The sequence below is a fragment of the Mucor mucedo genome (assembly GCF_025094135.1).
Source record: "Mucor mucedo strain NRRL 3635 chromosome Unknown EV154scaffold_40, whole genome shotgun sequence".
Classification (NCBI taxonomy): domain Eukaryota; kingdom Fungi; phylum Mucoromycota; class Mucoromycetes; order Mucorales; family Mucoraceae; genus Mucor; species Mucor mucedo.
Window position 1 is genome coordinate 246,157 of NW_026252324.1, and position 20,751 is coordinate 266,907.

Below are 20,751 nucleotides of genomic sequence, written 5' to 3' on the forward strand. Positions count from 1 at the left end.
AGAGTTTGTGTGTGAAGCCTGCATTTGTCTCGTATGCAAACATTTCTAAAACAGGAGAATTCACTGTGGCTTTATTTTTTTTATTTTTTTTTATTGAAAATGCAATGGTAATAATGAAGTGAGATGGAGTGAGGCTTTCTTTTTAAGCTGTTGTTTGTGCTTCGGAAATTTCATAATTGAGAAATGATAATTGGTTTAATAACTCCTCGATTAAATCTTGCTTTTGCTTGGTTTGTTGCACTTTTTCATTTTCATCGATTGGGTTGAGAATGGCAAGTAATTCCTCTTGCTCCCCTTCCTTCTCTGCAATCTCTGCTTTTAACTCTTGTATATGTGATTTACGTAACTTTCTCTCACGCACGACCTTCATTTTCATGTCGCCTAACGTTGTGATGTGATCGTCCTTTTGTTGCACTTGGTGTTTGATGTTGCTTAATTTTTCTTTCAACTCGAGCACACTGGTTTGTGTAGGGCCACGATATAAACCCTTGGTCATTCGATGATGCAAATTGACCAAATGTGTTTCGTCCAATACAGCGGATTCTTCTGCCTGACTCGTATCGGATCTTAGCAACTCAACAGCAGGTAACCCTCTTTCCTCTAACATCGCCTTGTTGGGTCTCTGCAATAAAAGTGGGACACTGGGTGAGGTTCGGTTTAGGCCTTCAAATGTTCTTCTCGAGGTTAAAGGTGCTTTGGATTCGTTCTCTACCTTGCCCTTATTTTTATTGCTGTCTTTGGTGTTCTCGTCATACTTGATGCTATTCTCGTTGTTGTCATTCTTTTTTTGTGGTATGAAAGGATTAATGACACGCAAACAAAAAAAACAAATAAATGGATCATGAATACCTTTTTGAAACTGGAGGTACGCTTCATGTGAGAACGTTGTTGAGTACTGATATTTTCCTTGATCAACGACTAAATGAAGAAGACGATGCTTTCTTTTTTAATAACTATGAAATAAACTAAACAAGCATCTATTTTTACCTTTAAAGAATCTGAATCTTTGGCGTTTAATGCACTCTAAATAAAAAAAAGGGGAAAGTAAGCAAGGATAAAGGTTTTCACTGTTTCTTATTTTTTTTTACGTTTTCATTCATGTTGCGAGCTCTTAAAGATTGGTTTTCTTTATTCATTCAAATTTATTTTTGTGGGAGTGAAGGAAATAATAATAATAAAAAAAAGTTTTTGGAGCGCAGATAGGTGGTGGGGGAATATATTATAAAAAGACGGGGACAGCAATTTATGCAAAAAATAAAAGAGAGATTAAAAAGAGTAATAAGCTCTCATAAGTTCTTCCTCTTCAGATGGATGCATGGGTATCTCTTCTTCATCTTCTTCTTCTGCTTCAATACGATCTAAAAGATGTTGATAAAGCATATGAGCCAGTCTCATATCTGTAATATAATCAGCAGAGCCGAAATCCTCTTCCTCTTCCTCCTCTTCCTCCGCGTAAAAATAGTCATTGTCTTCTTCATCATCGTCATCGTCGTCGTCTAACCAGTCACCCACCATCCACCCTTGTTCGCGTAATATAAATCCATCAGGTAGACCCATCATAACAATCTTGTTGGGGTTAACCTTACCACGATTGGAAACATGGCTGGTGGCCTTGTATTTATAATTGATATTGACTCTACTCATGCCCACCGTATAAGATTCCAAATCTCGCAGTACTTTATCAGACGCTTGATTAGTTAAAGAATTGTCTGGTAGAATATTAAAGGTGATCAAACGTAGATTGTCCACATTTTTAAAGCTCGTGACAATGTACTGCAAGAATTGGATATCCATCTGTGCAACCTTAAGCTTGAGTTTAGTTATTTTGGGATATTCCTCCATGACCAAATCCTTTTGATAGCTGATTTCTCCAATACCGTACAACTTGAGCTCTTGTAATTTCGGGCCTGCAGATAGTAGTTCGGTTAAATTCACACAAAGATCTCTGTCGACAATCGAGTGACACTTTGCTCTCAAATAGGTTAGGTTGGGAAACATCGAGACGAGATGAATTAATCCGCCATAATTTTTCAAAGCACCGTTATCTTCCAAGTCATCAATCTCCAGTGATGTGATGGAGGCACGGAACCTATAATTCACCCATAAATGAAACCGTCGCACAGCTGGTGAGCAACCCTTCAAGTCCAGAACCCGAATGTGTTGAATACTTGGTAAGACAGCACCGTGACAGTTGAGTGCTTTTAAATATTCGTACACTTCTGTGAAATCAAACTGCAACTGAAGAAGGTTGGGACACATTTTCAGGACAGACCTTAGAGTGACAGCCGATTCGGTTCCGGAGGACAAGTAATTTAAGGTGAGCTTTTTCACTTTATACCCAAACGCAGGAAGATCCTTTGAAAGTCGTTTTAATGACATGTCATCAATGCTAAGTCGGATATCAGCGCTGAAAAATCCTTGAGCTACCGAATGCCATGTTTTACATACAAGCAAACAGGTCTTTAACTCTACGTTGCTTTCCAATTTATCAAGTATCTGCTGAAGTATCTCTATAGGAAATCGATGGTTGCCAGGTAGACTTTTACTCATTTTTTTATAGTACAAACAAATGAAAGAAAAAGAAAAGAAAAAAAGAAGAAAAAGGTGATAATAACAGGAAAAAAAGGGGGGAGAGAGAAGTGTGCCCCCTTTTTTTTTTTCTCTCTTTCTCTCTTTCTCTCTCTCTTATTTTCGCGCTATTATCCATCCTTATTGTGAAACGTGACTGTTGCCACTAGTTTTTATCAGTGTGTTTGGATGGATTGAGGGGGGAGGCGCGTCCGCACTGAAGGTATGACATCAAACGAGCTTTTGCAAATATAAGATTACGTATTACGCGACATGCATGTAAATTATTATTATTATTATTTTTACATTTATCTTTTAAAGTGAAAATTAGATGTCTACCTACCTCGCTTACTGAATACGTAGACCATCGCATTTTACAAAGAAGAGACTCCGTTGTTACCAAATAAAAATAAGGTTTGGTACCTTTAAGCATCTTTTTTTTTTCCCTTTAATGCGACCAAAGTGTAGATAACAAAAGTTACATTTTGGTTTAACTGTTTAAAGAAACAATTATGATAGAGAGGAGGGTAAAGGATTATAAATCTTTATCAGGTTCAGAAATCACACCAAAAAAGCAAAGACGGTATGCAAATAAATAAATAGTTTCATGATTTATGCTTTTTTTTTCTATAAAAAATGAAGGAGCTCAAGAGAACTCATGTTTCCATTGGCTGATATCATTCCTTCTCTATCCCATTATGGTAATCATCAAGTATGTTTCAATTATGTTGTATACAACGCAACTGTAAACAATGAACAATGGATATAAAAGCACACGAGATCAAAAGCATTCCATAGGACTATTAGACTACTATTTATTCTCTCTCTTTTCTTTTTTTTTTCTTTTTGTTGTGGTCGTTGTTGTTGTTGTTGTTGTGAAGAAGAAGAACAAAAAAAAAATGGGATACAGACAAAGTGATCAAGACGATGTTAGAGCTCAGCAAGTGTCTCTGACCGTAAATACAGGAAATTTGTTGGAATTGCCTAGTCCAAGCTCGCTTGTTGCGTCAAAAAAAGTGACCATGTCACCCGCACTCAAGGCAGCATTGCCTATTGCCACCTATTGTATTGCTAGCATTGTCATGACCGTGACAAATAAATATGTAGTCAGTGGTGACTTTAACATGGTCTTCTTTTTGTTGACTATTCAGGTAAACCTTTTTTTATCTTTCTTTACATTCACACTGTATTTTTTTTTTTTTTTAACCTGGGATGATATATGTAGAGTTTGGTGACGGTTGGATTCTTACAATTCTTTAAATTCTTAAACTTGATCAAATTCAAGTCGTTTGACGCCGATGTAGCCAAGAAATGGTATCCCATTGTTGTATTCTTGGTAGCTATGATCTACACTGGCTCCAAGGCCTTGCAATATTTACCCATTCCTGTCTACACCATCTTTAAAAATTTGACCATTATTCTGATTGCGTACGGAGAGGTGATTTGGTTTGGTGGAAGCGTTACTTCTATGATGATGGTATCGTTTTCCTTGATGGTAAGAAGAAAGAAAGAAAATTAAACATCGTATTTAATCATATGTATAAAAAGAAATGTGGATATTAACGTAGTTATCATAGACATTATCATCTGTGATTGCTGGTTGGCATGATGTGGGTAACGCTCTGCAATCACTTTTCGAAGTAACAACCGTGCTCTCTACTGATACCACCATGATTGGTTACTTTTGGATGGCCATCAACTGTTTGTCCTCGGCCTCATTTGTGTTGTATATGCGTAAACGTATCAAGTTGACCAATTTTAAGGATTTTGATACTGTCTATTACAACAATTTGTTATCCATTCCTTTGCTTCTACTCCCTAGCTTACTGTTAGAGGACTGGTCTGCTAGTAACTTACTGGTGAACTTGTAATTACACTTAAATGCACACATTGTATCTAGTTTCTAAACTTTTCTTTTTTTACAAAAAAATTATAGTCCCCCTGAAGAACGTCAGGCACGTATTTGGGCAATGGTATTTTCAGGTGTTTCAGCATTTGGTATGTCATATGCATCTGCTTGGTGCGTACGTACCACCTCTTCAACCACTTACTCTATGGTTGGATCATTAAACAAGTTACCTATCGCTATTTCCGGTCTTGTGTTTTTTGGAGATGTTGCCACTGTGAGCAACGTTTCAGCGATTTTAATTGGTAAAAAGCTTCATACATATTTTGTTCGTGCTGTCTAAAATTAAAAAAAAAAAATTGTTCTTAGGTTTTATCGCAGGTATGGTTTATTCACATGCAAAGGCCTTCCCAAGCAAAGCCAAAAAAGAAACAAGTTTTACTATTTCATCCGCTTCTAGCCAAAGCTATTCTGACGCTACCAATGTGAATGAAAAAATCAATATCGACAAAATTGGAAACCATAAATAATTTTTATTTTTTTTTAATCATGCAGTTTTTTCTATATATTTATAAACATCTAATTTCTCTCTTTTTTTAATATTTCATAATATACATCAAGCGGGGGGAGTGTCGAGGGAAAATCAAGGGTATTGCGAAAAGTTATAAAAAAAAAGGCCATTCTTAGTTATTCTTGTAACCCAAAGACATGTTAACAAAAAATTGATGAAGACGGTTATCGCTTGTTAATTCAGGATGGAAAGCAGTGGCGAAAAGATGATCTTGAAGAACAGCAACAGCTGTTTCAGCTTCAGTCTGACCATGCTTTTGTTCCAATCTACCCACAATCTTCACTTTGGGTGATCTAATTTCAGAGATAACAGGGGCACGGATAAAAACCGCAGCAAAGGGTTCATCACCCAAAATCTCTGGTAAATGCAACATGGTCTGGAAACTTTCCTTTTGCGTACCAAATTGGTTACGGTTCACACAAACATCCAACCCATTAAATAATTGCTGTCCTCCCTTCTTGGCTCCCGTAGCTTCTTTAGCCAACATGATCATACCTGCACAGGTTCCCCAAGTAGGCTTTGTCTGCACAAAAGCACGAAGAGGTTCCAACATGTTGCAACGCTCGGCGATAAGTGCCATAGCAGTGGACTCACCACCAGGGATAATCAAACAATCAACAGAGTTTAATTGTTCTTCGGTACGCACAGGAATTGCTTCCTTGACCTCGGGAATTCTGTTCAACATATGGATATGTTCGACAAAGGCACCTTGTAAAGCTATACAATACATCATTTAGTCATATGATAAAAAAGGTTATCCAACAACAGCAACAACAACAACAGAAAGTTTAATTACCAAGGACACCGACGACAAGAGTAGGAGCAGACATTTTGATGATATTTAAAGTGGGTGGGGAGAAAAGCGAAAAAGGGATGATGTAGGATAAGAAAAAAATCTTAAATAGTGAGATGAGTCGTAATGAGATCTGGCAAGTCACTTATAATCTCCTATTAAAATGGGCTTTCACACGGGGTGGGGGACTTTACAGTGTTCACAAATGATCCTTATTTAGTGCTGTCAAGGCATACGAAACACGATCGACTCTACTCAATATTACTTGAAGTTATATCCAAATAACTGGGTTTTTTTGTATCCAAATCGTGATCGTCCAACGCAAAATGCATGCTTTTTTTTTCTTCTCACAATTGTGACGGCTTTTTTATTTATCCGACGTCATGGAATTGAGAATATTTTTTTTACACCTTCAGTAAAAAAGAAAAAAAGGGTTTCGAACTATCTCTACAACGTTTTATTCTACAACATGTCGTTCGATCATTCCAATGATGATAAGCTCGCTTTCGAGACTTCAGAAAGTGTAAGACATCTTGGAATTCAAATAGGCAAACACAGCATATTGATTAGTTAATTTAGGTCAAAGTCGTACCCACTTTCGATTCCATTGGTTTAAAAGAGGATTTACTTCGTGGCATTTATGCTTATAACTTCGAAAAGCCTTCAGCTATTCAACAAAGAGGTTTGGGGTTTTGAAAACAACGCATTGACATGGTCTAGGAACTAATTTTTACATGTCCTTTTTTTCTTTTTTTTCTTCTTCCAGCCATTGTTCCCATCATCAAGGGACGTGATGTTATTGCTCAAGCCCAGTCTGGTACTGGTAAAACCGCCACTTTCTCTATTTCAACTTTGCAAGCGATTGATACCACCATGAAGGAAACACAAGCATTAATTTTATCGCCAACACGTGAATTAGCTACACAGATCCAGAGTGTTGTTTTAGCACTGGGTGATTACATGAATGTGCAATGTCACGCTTGTATCGGTGGTACCAGTGTGGGTGAAGATATTCGTAAATTAGAGGCTGGTGTGCAAGTCGTGTCAGGTACACCCGGTCGTGTCTATGACATGATTCGTCGTCGTACCTTACGTACCCGTAACATTAAAATGCTTGTACTTGATGAAGCCGATGAACTTTTAAACCGTGGTTTCAAGGATCAAATTTACGATGTTTACCGTTATCTTCCTCCTGGAACTCAAGTCGTCCTTTTATCCGCTACTCTTCCCAACGATGTATTGGAAATGACCAGTAATTTCATGACAGATCCTATTCGTATTCTTGTAAAGCGTGATGAATTGACTTTGGAAGGTATTAAGCAGTTCTTTGTGGCTGTTGAACGCGAAGAATGGAAATTCGATACTTTGTGTGATCTTTACGATACCTTGACAATTACACAGGCTGTCATCTTTTGTAATACTAGAAGAAAGGTAAATTTGAAAGAGGGAGGGAGGGACGCGTTTTTTTTAAGGAAACGGGCTGGGATGGTTAACCCCCATTTTTTTTTTTTTTCTTAGGTTGATTGGTTGACTGAAAAGATGAGAGAGGCAAACTTTACAGTTTCCGCTATGCACGGTGAGATGCCTCAAAAGGAGCGTGATGCCATTATGCAAGAATTCCGTCAAGGTGCCAGGTAAAAAAAATCATTTTGAAAAAAAGGAGAGGTAGTGTGGGGGAGAATAAAGATTAATTCTTTCTTTTTTTCTTTAGTCGAGTTTTGATTACTACTGATGTCTGGGCTCGTGGTATTGATGTTCAACAAGTATCTTTGGTTATCAAGTAAGTCTTAGTAGTTTTACTTTTGTTGATGTGTAAAACAATGTAATTTAAAACCTTCCCTTTTTTTCAAAAGCTACGATTTACCTGTTAACCGTGAAAACTACATCCATCGTATTGGTAGATCAGGTCGTTTCGGCCGTAAGGGTGTCGCGATTAACTTTGTAAAGAATGACGACCTCAAGATTTTACGTGATATCGAGCAATATTACAGTACACAGATTGATGAGATGCCCATGAATGGTAAGTGATTAGTTAATTGGGGCATTTACAGTTGTTCTAATTCTTCTTTTTTATAGTGACCGATTTGATCTAAACTACAAAAAAAGCAATAGAAATCCCTTACAAAAAAATAATAAAATAATGATATTGTAAAAAAAAAAAAAAAAAAACCTAAAAAAAATTGAAAATCGTGTAAATCAAGAATCTTTCTCGAGGTAGAAAACGTATACGTATACGTAGGTGATAAAGGGGTAAGTTCCAATTCGCGCTTACAAATATTTGCAAAAAAAAAAAAAAAGTCATTAGTTTTTTTTATGTTTAGAAAAACGCAGTAAAGTGATTTTTTATTCATTTTCGGTTCAATACAAAGTAAATGTATTTAGACGACGGTACCAGAGGCAGAGGCAATACGGGGCCAGAGATCGGCACATTCCTTGGCAACGGGACCAGTGATGGCAGAACCCTTCATTTCACCCTTGGGGTTAACAATGACACCGGCGTTATCCTCGAAGTAGAGGAAGACACCGTCTCTACGACGCCAGGCCTTACGTTGACGAATGACAACAGCGGCCATAACTAATTTAAAGAAAAGCATTAGTCCATTGTTGAAAGTGGCCATGTCACACACATCTTTTTAAAAAAAAACTTACCCTTCTTTCTTAATTCGGGCTTACCCTTCTTGACGGTAGCAACAATCATGTCACCACAACCAGCAGCAGGAAGTCTGTTCAAACGACCCTTGATGTTACGGACAGCAATGACGTACAAGTTCTTAGCACCAGAGTTATCAGCGCAATTCATAACAGCACCAACGGGGAGACCGAGGGTCATACGGTACTTTGTGCCGGAAACGCTAACTAATGACGAGCAAAGAATAAGAGAAATGACGTTAGTCTTCACATTAACACACGTAACGATGTTTCGAGTATAAACAATAGAAAAGGACAGTAGAAGTTGTGTATATGAAAGTCATAAGCTGTGAGTTTTGCGGTGGTGGGCGAAGGGTGATGAATGAAAGAAACCTCTAAGTTTTTTTTTTTTTTTGTTGGTGATTGACGATATGAATCCATCTATAATAACATCATCCGTTGTTTGTAGTGATCCATAAATTGTTTATAACTGATATCTATTGATGGATGGATGTGTGTTATCCCCTTTCTGCTACTTGACGCATCCGATTTTTTTTTTTTTTTTTGAAAATCCTAATCCATCCTATCCATCCATCAATTCTACTGTGCTTCTGCTATTGATTATACCCTAAACAAATCTATATTTTCTTCTTTCAATCTTTGGGCGATACGCACCTTTAGGCATTGCGTGTGGAGATACGGATGAGAGAGGGGGACTTCTTCGATTTTTGGTAAATCGCTCAACTTGAGTAGAAATTCCATTCTCCCAGATTTGTCCATTTCAACATCCGCCATCGGGCGTGACGGTCTTCCGATATTTCGGTTTTTTTTTTTTTTTTTTGTTTAGTGGTAATGCAGATGGTTTTTATTTTTAACTTATGAAATTAAACGTGTTGGTTGTACTTGCACAATATTCTTCTGTATCAATAAGAGGCGCCATTCCATTTCCTTTGTAAATTAGCTCTTTATTAGCCAATGATACCTGTCTATATATACGTTCCACGGATGGCATTTCGGGTCGGTTTTGAAAGGCTAAACGTGCCAAACGATGATGGGTTTTAGCCAATCATTCCAACATATGACTATCATAACTTACCTAGTATAGCTGCATTTACCTCGGTTGCTAGAGCATCTCTTCGAGAAATATCCATCAAGTATGCTACGGGGCTGTTATCAGGATCACGGTAAGCCAATAACGAGAATATTTCCTGATGAGAAGGTAAATACAGTATGTCAATGGGGATCCAAAAATGCTTCATGCTTACCACTAGACAAGATCGTGTTTTATCTCGTGTATCGTGACGATATTCTTCCTGTAATTTTTGACCATATTCCATAACATGTTTAAGGGATTCCGCTGTCTCTATGTGATTTCCATTTTCGTCTTCTGTTGAATTATTGTCTGTGCTCACCAAACTATTCGTAGCACTACTAGAGGCACTTGTCCTTCTCGTCCAAACATTGCCATAAATAGAATGACTCCCATCATTGGAACTATCTATATCCATCATCTCTGTATCGCAATGAGGCTCTTTTGAAGAATAGGTTTTTGGTAATTCGGTGCTGCTAGATGGTGATAAAGAAGCTGCCATCTCTGCATAGCTTAACCTGCGCTCTCTTAAGGCTCCAATGGTAGGGATGGGAGAATTTACACTGGTGGTAGGTGATAACGCGGTTGGAGAATCTGAGCGTGATTTTTTATTTTCGCCTCCGTCTTGCATCCCTCCCTTAAGATCATCACTCGAGTACTTTCTACTCCTTACTAGTCCGTTACCGTTTTCCAATCTCGGAAGTGATCCCGCTCTTTTACCTTTATTACAACACTCTCGCATCATTTCAACAAATCTTCCGCATTTTAGCCATAATTGTAACTCTTGTCCGCGTCCTTCTTCCTGAAGCACACCCGGAAAGTACTTGTTAATTAATTTGATACCCTCATCTATTTTTCCTTTTACTATTGCCGAACGAATAACTAGATTCAATTTCTGTCAGTATCCAGAAAATATATATATACATCAAAAAAAAAAAGATGCCAAATTAACTTACTTTGTCTCTCCTCCATATCTTGCTCTCCTTGTTGAGATATTTCATTATGTGCGTCCGACAAGAAAAGCTCCTGACCGGAAACATGACCAGCGTTTTGTACAACTGCTTTGGCTGTTCCTGTATAACCGTGATGGATTAAATATGATAGAACCAGTTGATCCATCACCTCCTTTGAGTACATGTCTCTATCTTGGGATTTTACAACAGTGTTTGAATCAAAGTATTTATTTGCGGTTGGAGACTTTGTGATATCTTCTATTACACGTATTTTTTGATCCTATATGTTTGACATATATGAGCAAAAACATTTTATTAAGCATTTTCTGGATTTAAGCTTTCAGTAACTACCTTGATATATTGTTCAATATCAAAAACAAATGGCTCATGGCCGAAATTTGCTGTGACCTGTTCACCAGGTGTGCGTAATCCAATTGCTGGATAGACCGGTTTATCAATGACCATGTCTTTAAAGGCGATTCCCAAATGTCTTCCGTTTTTTGTGTAGAAAGCAGAACTGTTAGAGAAATTTACACCACATCCAATCACATCTCCCGTTGTAAAACAAGGACCATAATTCTTCCCAGTGCCAGATCCACCAAAGGAATGTCCATCATCGCCGTGATATCCCCACGATTCAAGATCCCAGCCTAATTTTAGATTGTATTTTTAATGCACCCATCTCAACTTGAACCACTTCCCTTCCCTTTTTTTTTTTTTTTTTTTTTTTTTTACCTGGGAGTCTTTCCAACTTGTTAGAAGCACAACAGAATCCTATCCCAATATATCCATCATTTCCTTTAGATATAACTTTCATTTCAAAGTAAAATATACCACACTGAGGTCGCATTGGGAAATTCGCTCTAACTAATGCTGCATCCGATTCCTTTTGCCCAGGTCCTAGATAAGCTTACCAGTTAAAAAATTATGCGAGTGTATCCTTTAGACAGAATAATAGATTTCTTATAATACCACAATACGATAAATCCAATCCGTTTGTCCCGACATCGATATTCTTGGACTTGTCTTTGGAGTTCCAAAACGTTGGTAGACGTAAGTCAAGTTGTTCCAGTTCTTCATCCTCTAAGGGTGAGGTTTTCGGTAAAGGTTGAGTAAGTCCACTTGTTGACTTTAAATGATATTTGTTTTGCTGGTAATTATATTGCTCTAGAACCAGAGCTGCATATTTTGTTTGCTTTAAATAGCTTGGAATCTTGGGTGGTGCTAACGGGTGATGAATCGCTCTAGGTAAAGCAGATGAACCTTGTTGGATCGATTGCCGATTCTGAATGTTCATTAGCCCTGCTGCATTAAGTGCGGGAAAAGCTGAATTGTATGTGGGCGCTTCAGACGACATTAAAGATAATAAAGGAAGAAAAAAAGAGAGACAATCGTTTTATTTTATTTTATTTTATTTTTTTTTCTTTGAGTTTGTCTTTGAAAACTGAAACACGTGATACGTCACTGATGATGATACTAACGGTGATCTTAAAGCACACACAGATAAACATAAAATATTCTCACCCTGGGTTGTAACACATAATTTCCCAGTCTGTAAATTCATAACCTGCGTGTTTGCATGAACAACACAATCTCTGGGCGGACAGTAAAATCTTCAGAGTACACTGAACTTGCTTTTTTTTTTATTTTATACATATATTTTTATCTCATTACATACGAGGATCGTACTCTATGTGCCATGAACAGCTTGTGTTAAATCGGTGTTACTAATCATGTTTATTATTATTTTTTATGAAACTTTCAACCCGGGAATACGTACATTGCAAGAAAATTTCCCAGCTTTTATTACTGAAAGAACTGTGTAAAAATTCAGACCATAAACACCTTTGCTGTCTTTTCAAGACACTTCTGTCTCTGTATTTAGAGTAAACAGTCTTGCTTCTTTCTATACTTTTATTAGAAATACATGTATTTTTTCAAAAGCAATATTCAAAATGTATATTCAAAAAAAGAGAATGTGTGTGTGACTCTTTAGCTTTTAAACATGTATATTTCGATCGTTTCTGTATTTTTCACTTTGTCATTTTATTAGTGACTTCCCTTTACCGATAATTGTTACTGTAAAAATTTTAATTGCATTTTATGCAGATCATCAATGTAAACAATGATTCTTTTGTGTGTAAAGTTATCAGAGAGCTCACTGTCTAACCACTGTGTAAGTACAAATGTGCTTTCTCAGCTCAGATCTTATTAAATCCATGGAAAACTCTCAGACCTATACTTATTCAAAGGATACATCGACTGTATAAAAAGAGGTATGCCTGAAAGTAAAGCAGCGTACAAAAAAAAAGCGAGAAAATTAATACCGTGGAAAAGTACAAAGTCTACACAGGGGTAAAGCCGACAGATGGATCAACGCTGTCGTTTATTCAAAAGAAACGGTTTATAAGAGAATACAGCATCTTGGTAAAGACTGCTTTGTTTCTGCCGTTTCGAACCTGGGTATGTTTATCCATCAAGGGTTTAAATAGGTTGATGTACGCAACGTTCAGAAATAAATTAGGCGGCAGGCATATCTCCAACATGATTTCTCATAAGAACGATGTTCTAATATATCTGCTTCAGCCTTTTGTAATCAAATGTGTATGCAGCTCTCTGATTTTAGTGCTCTACGAAATTTTTAAATACAAGGTCAAAGGAGATCAGCATTTTGATGAGATATGGCGACACAGTTATGGATCCTTTTAAATCAGAGTCATGAGTTCCAAGGAATTCTTTCAGAAGTATTTTATAAATATTTACATAGTATGGTGCAAAACCATAGAATAGGTAGAGACATTGTATAATATTAGTACTTGGGACAGTGCGCGCGTTTTTTTTTCCTTTTTTTTTATAAAGAATGTATAGCCATATAAAAACTCACATATACTTAGATGCTCATTTCAATGATCTCTGGCGTAGAAGATGAGTCGGGTAAAATACCCGCGAAATGTAACACGTTCGTAAATAATCAGATCATTCGACAAAACAAGCAGGGAGAAACTAAAATAAACAAAAAGATCAAGCCCCATTTTTTGATTGATCATGTCTTGACCCACATGCTAGATTTATATTTAACCCCGCTGTATGATGTTTGGTTTTCAGGTACCTGAGATGGTATACGTAAATAGTAATTAGATTTTATTCAAGGGCAGAAGGGGATGAGTTGCCATGTCCATTTCGTGCTAGAAATTTACAATTGAAAATCTATAAAGGCTGGTTGTTAAGAAGTATCACTGATACATAAGATCACGGTGTTCTTGTTTACAAAACAGTAATCATTTAACCTGGGGAATAGAATGATGTTTCCCAGACTCACGATATGCATCTTGGTATCCGGGAATATAACTACACTATAGTAATGCAATTAGTTAACACGATGAACAACAGTGTCACTTGGAAATCAATGTCTGTCTATACTTGATTTTTATGTATTTTTTGTCTCGTAGAAATATTCGAGATGAGACAAAGCCCATAGTTTGTGTAGCACTTTTTTTTGTATCACTAATCACATGTAAATAAGAAGCTCTCCTGGGTTTTAATCGACCATTGCATCCTTTTTGTTTCTTTCTTTTTTTGAAATAAAAAAAAAGAGTACAATTACACTGTCTAATTCAATCGATACAAAAAGGATTTCCGATCCACGCCATACCCCAGACGCTGATGAAGGTTTTGCGTCCTCATCGTCAATAGAAGAAGATCAAATATCTGAAGTGATCAGAAGAAAAAGAAGCAGTTACCAACTTCAAAATAACGTAGAGAAGCGATCTACCCTTGACTTTAAATCAAGCCCTATTGACGCAGGCAGAAAAATTCTGGAAGAGAAAATATCAATGGCTCCAGTAGAAGCCATACTTTGGACTTTTTCTTTTATTTGGGTATTTTTTCAGCTTTATACAGATGGCAATTCTTCATTCAACAATTCTATTATTGCAGGTAATACATTAGCTTATTAACAAACCTGTGTATGCTAACTCCATTTTAAGGTTGGACTACTGTAGTTTGGTTTGGTATACTTTTGGTCAATATATCAAGAAAAAGCACTGAATTTGAGCTGAGTGAGTCTTCAGCCGCCTCGTCTGATGACCTACTGGATTCTCCAAAAGAAAAAAGACGGGTTATGTACGATGGGAATAAAAAGAAACTGTCAAATGGATCACCAAATGAATCTGTCAATAGAATTTTTGGTGCCAGTAAAACATCATTCAGGTAATTTATAGACAAGAGGTGATTTTTTTTTAAAAAATAAAAAATTGACTTTATTTAGAGCTAATGCAGATGATGGATTATTATGCGGTGTCCTGTTGTTGCCTATGGTTGCAGCTGCTAAACTAGTTGACGGCTCTAGAAAAAATATAGATCAATACCAAATTGGTAAGTACTCATAGATAGAGAAAGATATTAAATAATTGACCTTGTCATTTTACTTTAGCGTACGTTCAAGTAAGGTTGGAACTAGTATTATTTATGAGTGTGATATTGCTATTATTAGTATTCACAAATGAATATTTACACCCTTTAAAACGTGTCATCCGCAAACGAGGTCTATTTGTGTCCAGTATCCTCGTATCCGCATTATTTACAATATTGATTACAAGACTGTCTCCCTTGACTCCGATTTTAGCTGAAACTCCTATTGCAATGACAATAGTATCAATCACCATGTTTCAATGGTTTCTTTACATATGTGTGGTGACCCTTAAAAAATGCTTTACGTTGGGTGAAATGTGCGTCATATCACAAGCTGCTGCTGTAGTTGTTCATGGTGCCACAGAGTATATTTGTACAGCTGTAATGATTTTTTACGATTATGCATGGCTATACAGCATTAACACCTCGTTTTTATTCTAGTATTATTCGGACAGTACACCTACATATTTACATTACAGTGATATTTCTCCTAGTATGGTTTTAATACATGCTCTCGTTGTAGGCATGATTTTTATTGGTGTTATCACTTATCCTCTACTGCGTCAATCTCGTCGTCTTGCTCAAAGGCCTTACTGGAGATCGTTACCTACAGTGGAAAATGCGTCTATATTTCAAAACAAGAAGCTTTTAGCCGGGGTTGCATTCTATATTTTAACTGCTATTATTGTACTTTTCATTATTGCTCCCATTACCAAGGCAATAACTGGAGAAAATCCATTTATGTGGTATTGTAATTTTTTAAACAATTAGTTGTAAAAATTCTAGCTAACCAATTTTTAAAGGACCCTTGATTTCCTTTATATGTCACCATCTCGCATGTTTCTTTGTTTGTATTGGTCACTCACCGTCATTACAACGGTTGTGGTATGGGTTCTCATATTAGATTTTGTTCCCCAGTCTACTCAAAATGAGCGACCTTTCTTCGGATCTAATAATGGTGCTGAGGGTAAAGCCTTGACAAGTGCCTTGAACAAGAAGAGAAAGTTGTTTCATGCATTATCCGTCATAATGTTTGTTCCCGGTGTCTTATTCGAACTGGCTTTTCTTCAATTGGCATTTGGTGTTGCCCTTTCGGGATTCATTTACCTAGAATATTTGCGTTATTTTGCTGTATGGCCTTGGGGAAAAAGTCTCCATGTTTTCTTGACAGAATTCATCGACAATCGTGATTTGGGTCCTGTAATTCTCAGTCATATCTACCTTTTATTAGGTTGTGCCAGTCCAGTTTGGTTGGGAAGGTAAGGGTTTATACATGTGGGAGTTTATAATACTGATAGTATTTTAGTTCCAATGTGTTAGCTAGTCTATCAGGTATCTTAGCATTAGGGTTTGGGGACGCAGCAGCATCGTTAGTTGGAAAGAGATATGGACGATGTCGCTGGCCCGGTACAAAAAAGACAGTGGAAGGGACATTGGCTTTCATCGTGGCTGTTTTCATTAGTTCTTTGTTAATAATGTACAGCTCAGCCCTTATTGGTGTGGATGATGCGACTCGCTTTGTTGCTTCGGCTGGCCGAAGTGAATGGTTGAATTACTCATTGGTCATCACTTTAACAGGTAAAAACTAAAATAATATTTGTTCATGCATGGACTGACTTTTGTGTAGCACTACTCGAGGCCTTTTCGACTCAAAACGACAACATTATCATACCACTTTATATGTATACCCTTGTTGTATTGGGTCATACACTGTAAAACAAAATACTCGGCTTCTTTTTTTCTTTTCTTTTTTTACAAGAAACAATATAATACATCAAAATTTAATAATAAATAAATAAAAATGGGGGAGTAGGAGAAAATGGTTAGAAATTTAGTAACTGTCTTCTTGACCAGGTTTGAATTTCTTTCGGAGACATGTTGACATTATCAAAGGTACTGGTGTCGTCGTCCTTTATTTCGTTATCTTCGGCCAAGGCTACAATTAGTCGATCATTTAATTTTAGGTAAGACACTCTGTTATCATAAATTGAATCAACAAGACGCAAGGTATTTGTTGGTGAAAGATTAAGAATCATTTTCTGGACATTATAAGGATCTTTGCTGTTTGGGACCATAACACGAACGGCCTCGTATAGCGACTGCCGATGAATTGGACTTGTTGCAAGCTGCACTACCAAGTTACCAAGAAAACAAAGAACAACCGAGCCAAGTACAATGACAATTACCGGAATATCGATCAAAATGCCAACTTCGTTATGAAAATATGTTGCATTCACCAAAAACCCACCAACCGTAATAGTCGAGCTTAACTGCCAAATATTCGTCGCGATCACCCCCAGCTCGTTAGTATCTACTTGGCCAAGCTTATCTCGTGCACATGTATTCATCCATGATTGAACTGTCTGAGTTTGGTAATTCCAAGGTGTATCACATTTACCACTACTGCGTATCTGATATACAGGTACAATCGGGAAATAAGACCTTTCAATCGATAATTCGGGAGGTGGAAAAACAGGAAAGGGTGTACCGTGATTTCCCAAATCTCTGACATCATGAACCTCATTATAGTTGCCAAGAATTGTGTATGGATTTCCAACATGAGAAATAGTCCAAAGCTGAGAATAGGTATGTAAGCAGTAATAGGAAAGTCCGTTTGTTTCCTGATCAAGTTTTATTAAGCATAGTGTAGTGGAAAGCCGAAGTTTGTTGTCGATGTAAGAATGGATTGCAAATGTCTGTGTATCGTCTGATGTGGATGCAATAAGGCTGTTCTGGATATCCATCGCCTGCGATGATTCTTCGTTGATATCTAGTAAGCTACAAAAAAAGCACGACGCTCTCCAATCGCTGCCAACTGTTCCTTGATGAGAATTAACCGTCTGCCATAAGAGACTCGACAATGTTGAGTTTCGGTGTACTGAGACCCAGCGTTCTGCTCGATCTATACTTCCATTGACTGGCAATTCTTTGTTGCTACCTTTTCCTTGAATCAAAAGATCAACCAAATCCGGTGTAACCATTGGAAATATCTGGTCAGAGTGCAAAAAGTCGAATGGGGCTGTTAAGTTACTATCGTACGCATCAATAATGTAAAACCCTGATAAACTATTATTCGACCATCTTCCTATCGAGCTTGCACCCATAAAAGGGGAGGTGCTATTGAAAACAGCTCTTGCTAGAAACATGTATTGTTGTGTTGTACCAAACACGTCGTCGATACCAATTGTCAGGTCGTTCGGATTACTGCTATCAGCATGATAAAATTCAACCGGTGTGTCTTCGATAGGGTCCCAATTAATTTGTGCGATCGTAATATTTTTGGCATCCACGCATCCATCACGAAGGTAGGTGCATAGAAACTTGTTTGTTGCGATTTTTGAGGTGGATAAATTCGATAGGCCGGGTAAATTGATATCAGTCAATGTCGGAATAAATATATTAGAGATTGGCGCCAAGGTGGAGTTGGTATCGTACTCAATTCTATTTACTGTGATAGGACTCATTTTACTGAGAACAGTAGGTAATATGTTGAGAGCGACAGCCGCAATTGTACATAACAATGCAATCACGTTCGTAGATTTTACACCTCGTTTGCCGGTTGGGCCAAATGGATGAAACATGGACGTTACCTTGGACACCATGTCAGGTTGTTCATACCAAAATCTTGCACTGGATCCACCTGGGAGTTTGCTAAATAATATGAGTGCTATAGAACCTAGCACGGAGTTATAGAAAAGCCGGGTCACTGTAAATATCGCTACCGCCGCAGCTTCAGAAATAATATAGACCATTATAAATTTTATTCTAATAAAAAAGGGAAGGGAAGCAAATACAGATGAATTTTGAAAAGGATGGCGATGTATTTATATGTACTCAGCGAGGATAGTGTTCAAAGCCTCGTTACGTATCTAAGCCCTGATTCTGCCTAATTTATACCCCTCAGCCATTACTCTTGTTATATAATTTTGCGGCATTGTTTGCATGTTTATTTTTAGGCAAGTAAAACTGTGTTTTAATATTGGCCTCGCACATCCTTTGTCAACCCTGCAGCAACTTGGCTTCTAATAGATTTAAACGACAATAAAAAACGGCGTGACACAAAAGTTTAAAATCGTTATAATGTGACTTACATGGTCACTTCTTTCCAACGCTTTTTTTCAATTATTTTCACTCTTTTAGGGTATAAAATTAATTACGTGGATGCATTTAATTGCATTTATTATTAAATAATTGCAGTTTTATCGATTATAATCAATTGTTAAATTGTTTGACTGATCTGCTTATTTCCCAAATAGGTATCCATACATCCACAAATACACATATGAAAGACACCTTTGTTGAGTTCGTGCTGTATAGCCTGTTCCTATTCTTCGAAAAACAATTTAATTTCTTTTGAAGAGAATACCCAATATTTGCTGTAGATGAGCACTATAATAAGTGCAGCTGAATAAAAGCAGTCTGTAAAAATAAAATTCAAAACTAGACTTGTGATAGCATCAGTTGTCGTCACCTCTTTGAGTCTCAAAGCAAATGATAAAACAAATGTGTCGGTTACTATTGGGACTGTTGCTAGCACGCCAAATGCAAGAATTGAATTATAGGCTTTTGATATCAACTTGAGATATTTCGCAAAGGAAACAAACAAAATTAAAAGCATTACGGTGAATATACTTTTGTTAAAATAAGCAAAAAGTATCAAATAGAAAGGTTGTAAAAGATTATCGAGCTCCGGACCTTCTTGTTGATGAGCAAAGGTCATTTCCGTATAATTTTCCACCAATATCTCTTTAAGATAATATCCAGAAACAAAAGTAATCACCGTCCAAGCGTACGCAGTATATATGTGAAGTCGACCAATGATACGTGTACCTAAAGAACCAGCAACATCTTTCAATTCTGTTGATAGTGAACTAAAAGTTGTTATGCAAGACAACCAAAGTACTGCATTATAACAAAGATTTCCCAACCAAAACGTTTTTAGATCGTCCAAAACTGTAACATAATTTATGTTGGCGACTAGCCCAATGATTGCAGCACATAAAACAAAACCAATGTTCCAGAAAGAACCCCCTTTTTCTCTCCTTAATATCTTGTAACATGACCAAAGAGCTATAAAACCGTTAATTGCTATGCGGATGTATGCTATTATAATAGCTGGATAACCAGCAGTTTTCCATGCGTCAGCAACAAGAGCTGTAAACGATAAATATTCCATAAAAATAATAAAATGTTGGAAAGAAAAAGAAAGATTTGGGAATGAAACGTTATTTTATGGCCAGAATGTGTCACAAGTTTTCATTTGATCTCGACAATCAGATTGATACTATGTATAACTAACTTAAGTGATTTTCCCTTTCTTTATTATAAACACTGTAATACAATTTGAAGCAATCATGTAAGATTTAGATAGATCAAAGGAAATAACTATTTCTGTGCAAATAATCATAAAAAAATTACGTTGTCTCTTTTTGTTTGATGTTACACTTTCCTTTGTACCCACAAAATCGGTCTCCACTTTATTTCACGATAGGTGTCTGAATAACAAAGAAACAAAAATACCACTTGCGCTCATTCAGATATATAAAATTAAGCCTTCTCAACCAGCGTCGGATACCAAGTATTATAAATTATGTGCTGCAAACCCATATTTTGGGAATCAGGCAACTTGCTTATTGATGATTATTAATAGGTGTGGCATCATGGTTTTTAAGACCTAATTGGGGTGTTCATGTCCGGACTGGACAGTATTCCCAAACAGAGTCAGTTGCCGGATGTCCGGTAAATATCCGGTAAATGCCCGGTGCAATTAAAACCCAGACGCTGTCATTGCTTTATATTAAATTACAAGTGTGTAGAATTAAAAGTTTTTTTGCATCTACGATTCGGTTGAGCGGGTTAGCTACTTGCTTTTCGGTTGCACAATCGAAACTT

General features: G+C 37.0%; 10 protein-coding genes across 10 annotated transcripts; 3 read left to right on the plus strand and 7 right to left on the minus strand.

Moving 5' to 3' along the window:
* Nucleotides 1–37: 37 nt before the first annotated feature.
* On the minus strand, nt 38–1,189 carry EV154DRAFT_507214 (uncharacterized protein). The gene is made up of 4 exons (XM_051601385.1): nt 1,089–1,189; nt 988–1,023; nt 850–918; nt 38–781 (listed from the first exon to the last, which is right to left on the minus strand). The coding sequence occupies exons 1-4, from the start codon at nt 1,134–1,136 to the stop codon at nt 143–145; spliced, it is 792 nt and encodes a 263-aa protein (XP_051458207.1). The 5' UTR covers nt 1,137–1,189; the 3' UTR covers nt 38–142.
* EV154DRAFT_507215 (uncharacterized protein) lies at nt 1,105–2,647 on the minus strand. The gene has a single exon (XM_051601386.1). It carries the CDS (start codon nt 2,548–2,550, stop codon nt 1,267–1,269), a length of 1,284 nt encoding a protein of 427 aa, XP_051458208.1. The 5' UTR covers nt 2,551–2,647; the 3' UTR covers nt 1,105–1,266.
* Nucleotides 2,648–3,692: 1,045 nt separating this feature from the next.
* On the plus strand, nt 3,693–4,944 carry EV154DRAFT_419836 (uncharacterized protein; the record flags this gene model as incomplete). Its single annotated transcript, XM_051595920.1, has 5 exons — nt 3,693–3,719; nt 3,794–4,063; nt 4,146–4,435; nt 4,505–4,719; nt 4,784–4,944. 5 exons carry the CDS (start codon nt 3,693–3,695, stop codon nt 4,942–4,944), a joined length of 963 nt encoding a protein of 320 aa, XP_051458209.1.
* EV154DRAFT_463776 (PdxT/SNO family) lies at nt 4,919–5,927 on the minus strand. The gene is made up of 2 exons (XM_051597644.1): nt 5,782–5,927; nt 4,919–5,702 (listed from the first exon to the last, which is right to left on the minus strand). The coding sequence occupies exons 1-2, from the start codon at nt 5,813–5,815 to the stop codon at nt 5,098–5,100; spliced, it is 639 nt and encodes a 212-aa protein (XP_051458210.1). The 5' UTR covers nt 5,816–5,927; the 3' UTR covers nt 4,919–5,097.
* Nucleotides 5,928–6,192: 265 nt separating this feature from the next.
* EV154DRAFT_507218 (ATP-dependent RNA helicase FAL1) lies at nt 6,193–7,944 on the plus strand. Its single transcript, XM_051601387.1, has 7 exons — nt 6,193–6,301; nt 6,358–6,460; nt 6,545–7,209; nt 7,297–7,412; nt 7,490–7,558; nt 7,632–7,798; nt 7,855–7,944. Exons 1-7 carry the CDS (start codon nt 6,248–6,250, stop codon nt 7,869–7,871), a joined length of 1,191 nt encoding a protein of 396 aa, XP_051458211.1. The 5' UTR covers nt 6,193–6,247; the 3' UTR covers nt 7,872–7,944.
* A 139-nt stretch (nt 7,945–8,083) lies between these two features.
* EV154DRAFT_507221 (60S ribosomal protein L23) lies at nt 8,084–9,144 on the minus strand. The gene is made up of 3 exons (XM_051601388.1): nt 9,082–9,144; nt 8,428–8,634; nt 8,084–8,353 (listed from the first exon to the last, which is right to left on the minus strand). The coding sequence occupies exons 1-3, from the start codon at nt 9,089–9,091 to the stop codon at nt 8,157–8,159; spliced, it is 414 nt and encodes a 137-aa protein (XP_051458212.1). The 5' UTR covers nt 9,092–9,144; the 3' UTR covers nt 8,084–8,156.
* A 347-nt stretch (nt 9,145–9,491) lies between these two features.
* On the minus strand, nt 9,492–11,806 carry EV154DRAFT_419824 (concanavalin A-like lectin/glucanase domain-containing protein; the record flags this gene model as incomplete). Its single annotated transcript, XM_051595916.1, has 8 exons — nt 9,492–9,614; nt 9,672–9,769; nt 9,887–10,023; nt 10,449–10,729; nt 10,801–11,099; nt 11,185–11,358; nt 11,425–11,532; nt 11,572–11,806. The coding sequence occupies 8 exons, from the start codon at nt 11,804–11,806 to the stop codon at nt 9,492–9,494; spliced, it is 1,455 nt and encodes a 484-aa protein (XP_051458213.1).
* Nucleotides 11,807–15,060: 3,254 nt separating this feature from the next.
* EV154DRAFT_216684 (uncharacterized protein) lies at nt 15,061–16,692 on the plus strand. Its single transcript, XM_051594404.1, has 5 exons — nt 15,061–15,224; nt 15,301–15,605; nt 15,663–16,118; nt 16,166–16,437; nt 16,487–16,692. The coding sequence occupies exons 2-5, from the start codon at nt 15,355–15,357 to the stop codon at nt 16,573–16,575; spliced, it is 1,068 nt and encodes a 355-aa protein (XP_051458214.1). The 5' UTR covers nt 15,061–15,224; nt 15,301–15,354; the 3' UTR covers nt 16,576–16,692.
* EV154DRAFT_480999 (uncharacterized protein) lies at nt 16,683–18,611 on the minus strand (the record flags this gene model as incomplete). Its single annotated transcript, XM_051598363.1, has 1 exon — nt 16,683–18,611. The coding sequence occupies one exon, from the start codon at nt 18,609–18,611 to the stop codon at nt 16,683–16,685; it is 1,929 nt and encodes a 642-aa protein (XP_051458215.1).
* Nucleotides 18,612–18,993: 382 nt separating this feature from the next.
* Nucleotides 18,994–20,041, minus strand: EV154DRAFT_507231 (uncharacterized protein). Its single transcript, XM_051601389.1, has one exon. It carries the CDS (start codon nt 20,033–20,035, stop codon nt 19,184–19,186), a length of 852 nt encoding a protein of 283 aa, XP_051458216.1. The 5' UTR covers nt 20,036–20,041; the 3' UTR covers nt 18,994–19,183.
* Nucleotides 20,042–20,751: the final 710 nt, after the last annotated feature.

Coding starts and splice junctions, on each gene's coding strand:
- EV154DRAFT_507214 (XM_051601385.1), bottom strand. CDS start 1,136: ATGAATAAAGAAAACCAATCTTTAAGAGCTCGCAACATGAATGAAAAC. Junction 1,024..1,088: donor CTCGCAACATGAATGAAAAC/GTAAAAAAAAAT, acceptor TTTTTTATTTAG/AGTGCATTAAACGCCAAAGA. Junction 919..987: donor AAGATTCAGATTCTTTAAAG/GTAAAAATAGAT, acceptor TTCTTCATTTAG/TCGTTGATCAAGGAAAATAT.
- EV154DRAFT_507231 (XM_051601389.1), bottom strand. CDS start 20,035: ATGGAATATTTATCGTTTACAGCTCTTGTTGCTGACGCATGGAAAACT.
- EV154DRAFT_507218 (XM_051601387.1), top strand. CDS start 6,248: ATGTCGTTCGATCATTCCAATGATGATAAGCTCGCTTTCGAGACTTCA. Junction 7,210..7,296: donor TTTGTAATACTAGAAGAAAG/GTAAATTTGAAA, acceptor TTTTTTTCTTAG/GTTGATTGGTTGACTGAAAA. Junction 7,413..7,489: donor GAATTCCGTCAAGGTGCCAG/GTAAAAAAAATC, acceptor TTTTTTCTTTAG/TCGAGTTTTGATTACTACTG.
- EV154DRAFT_463776 (XM_051597644.1), bottom strand. CDS start 5,815: ATGTCTGCTCCTACTCTTGTCGTCGGTGTCCTTG. Junction 5,703..5,781: donor TCTTGTCGTCGGTGTCCTTG/GTAATTAAACTT, acceptor TGTATTGTATAG/CTTTACAAGGTGCCTTTGTC.
- EV154DRAFT_507221 (XM_051601388.1), bottom strand. Junction 8,354..8,427: donor GCCCGAATTAAGAAAGAAGG/GTAAGTTTTTTT, acceptor TCTTTAAATTAG/TTATGGCCGCTGTTGTCATT.
- EV154DRAFT_507215 (XM_051601386.1), bottom strand. CDS start 2,550: ATGAGTAAAAGTCTACCTGGCAACCATCGATTTCCTATAGAGATACTT.
- EV154DRAFT_216684 (XM_051594404.1), top strand. CDS start 15,355: ATGGTTTTAATACATGCTCTCGTTGTAGGCATGATTTTTATTGGTGTT. Junction 15,606..15,662: donor GGAGAAAATCCATTTATGTG/GTATTGTAATTT, acceptor CAATTTTTAAAG/GACCCTTGATTTCCTTTATA. Junction 16,438..16,486: donor ATTGGTCATCACTTTAACAG/GTAAAAACTAAA, acceptor ACTTTTGTGTAG/CACTACTCGAGGCCTTTTCG.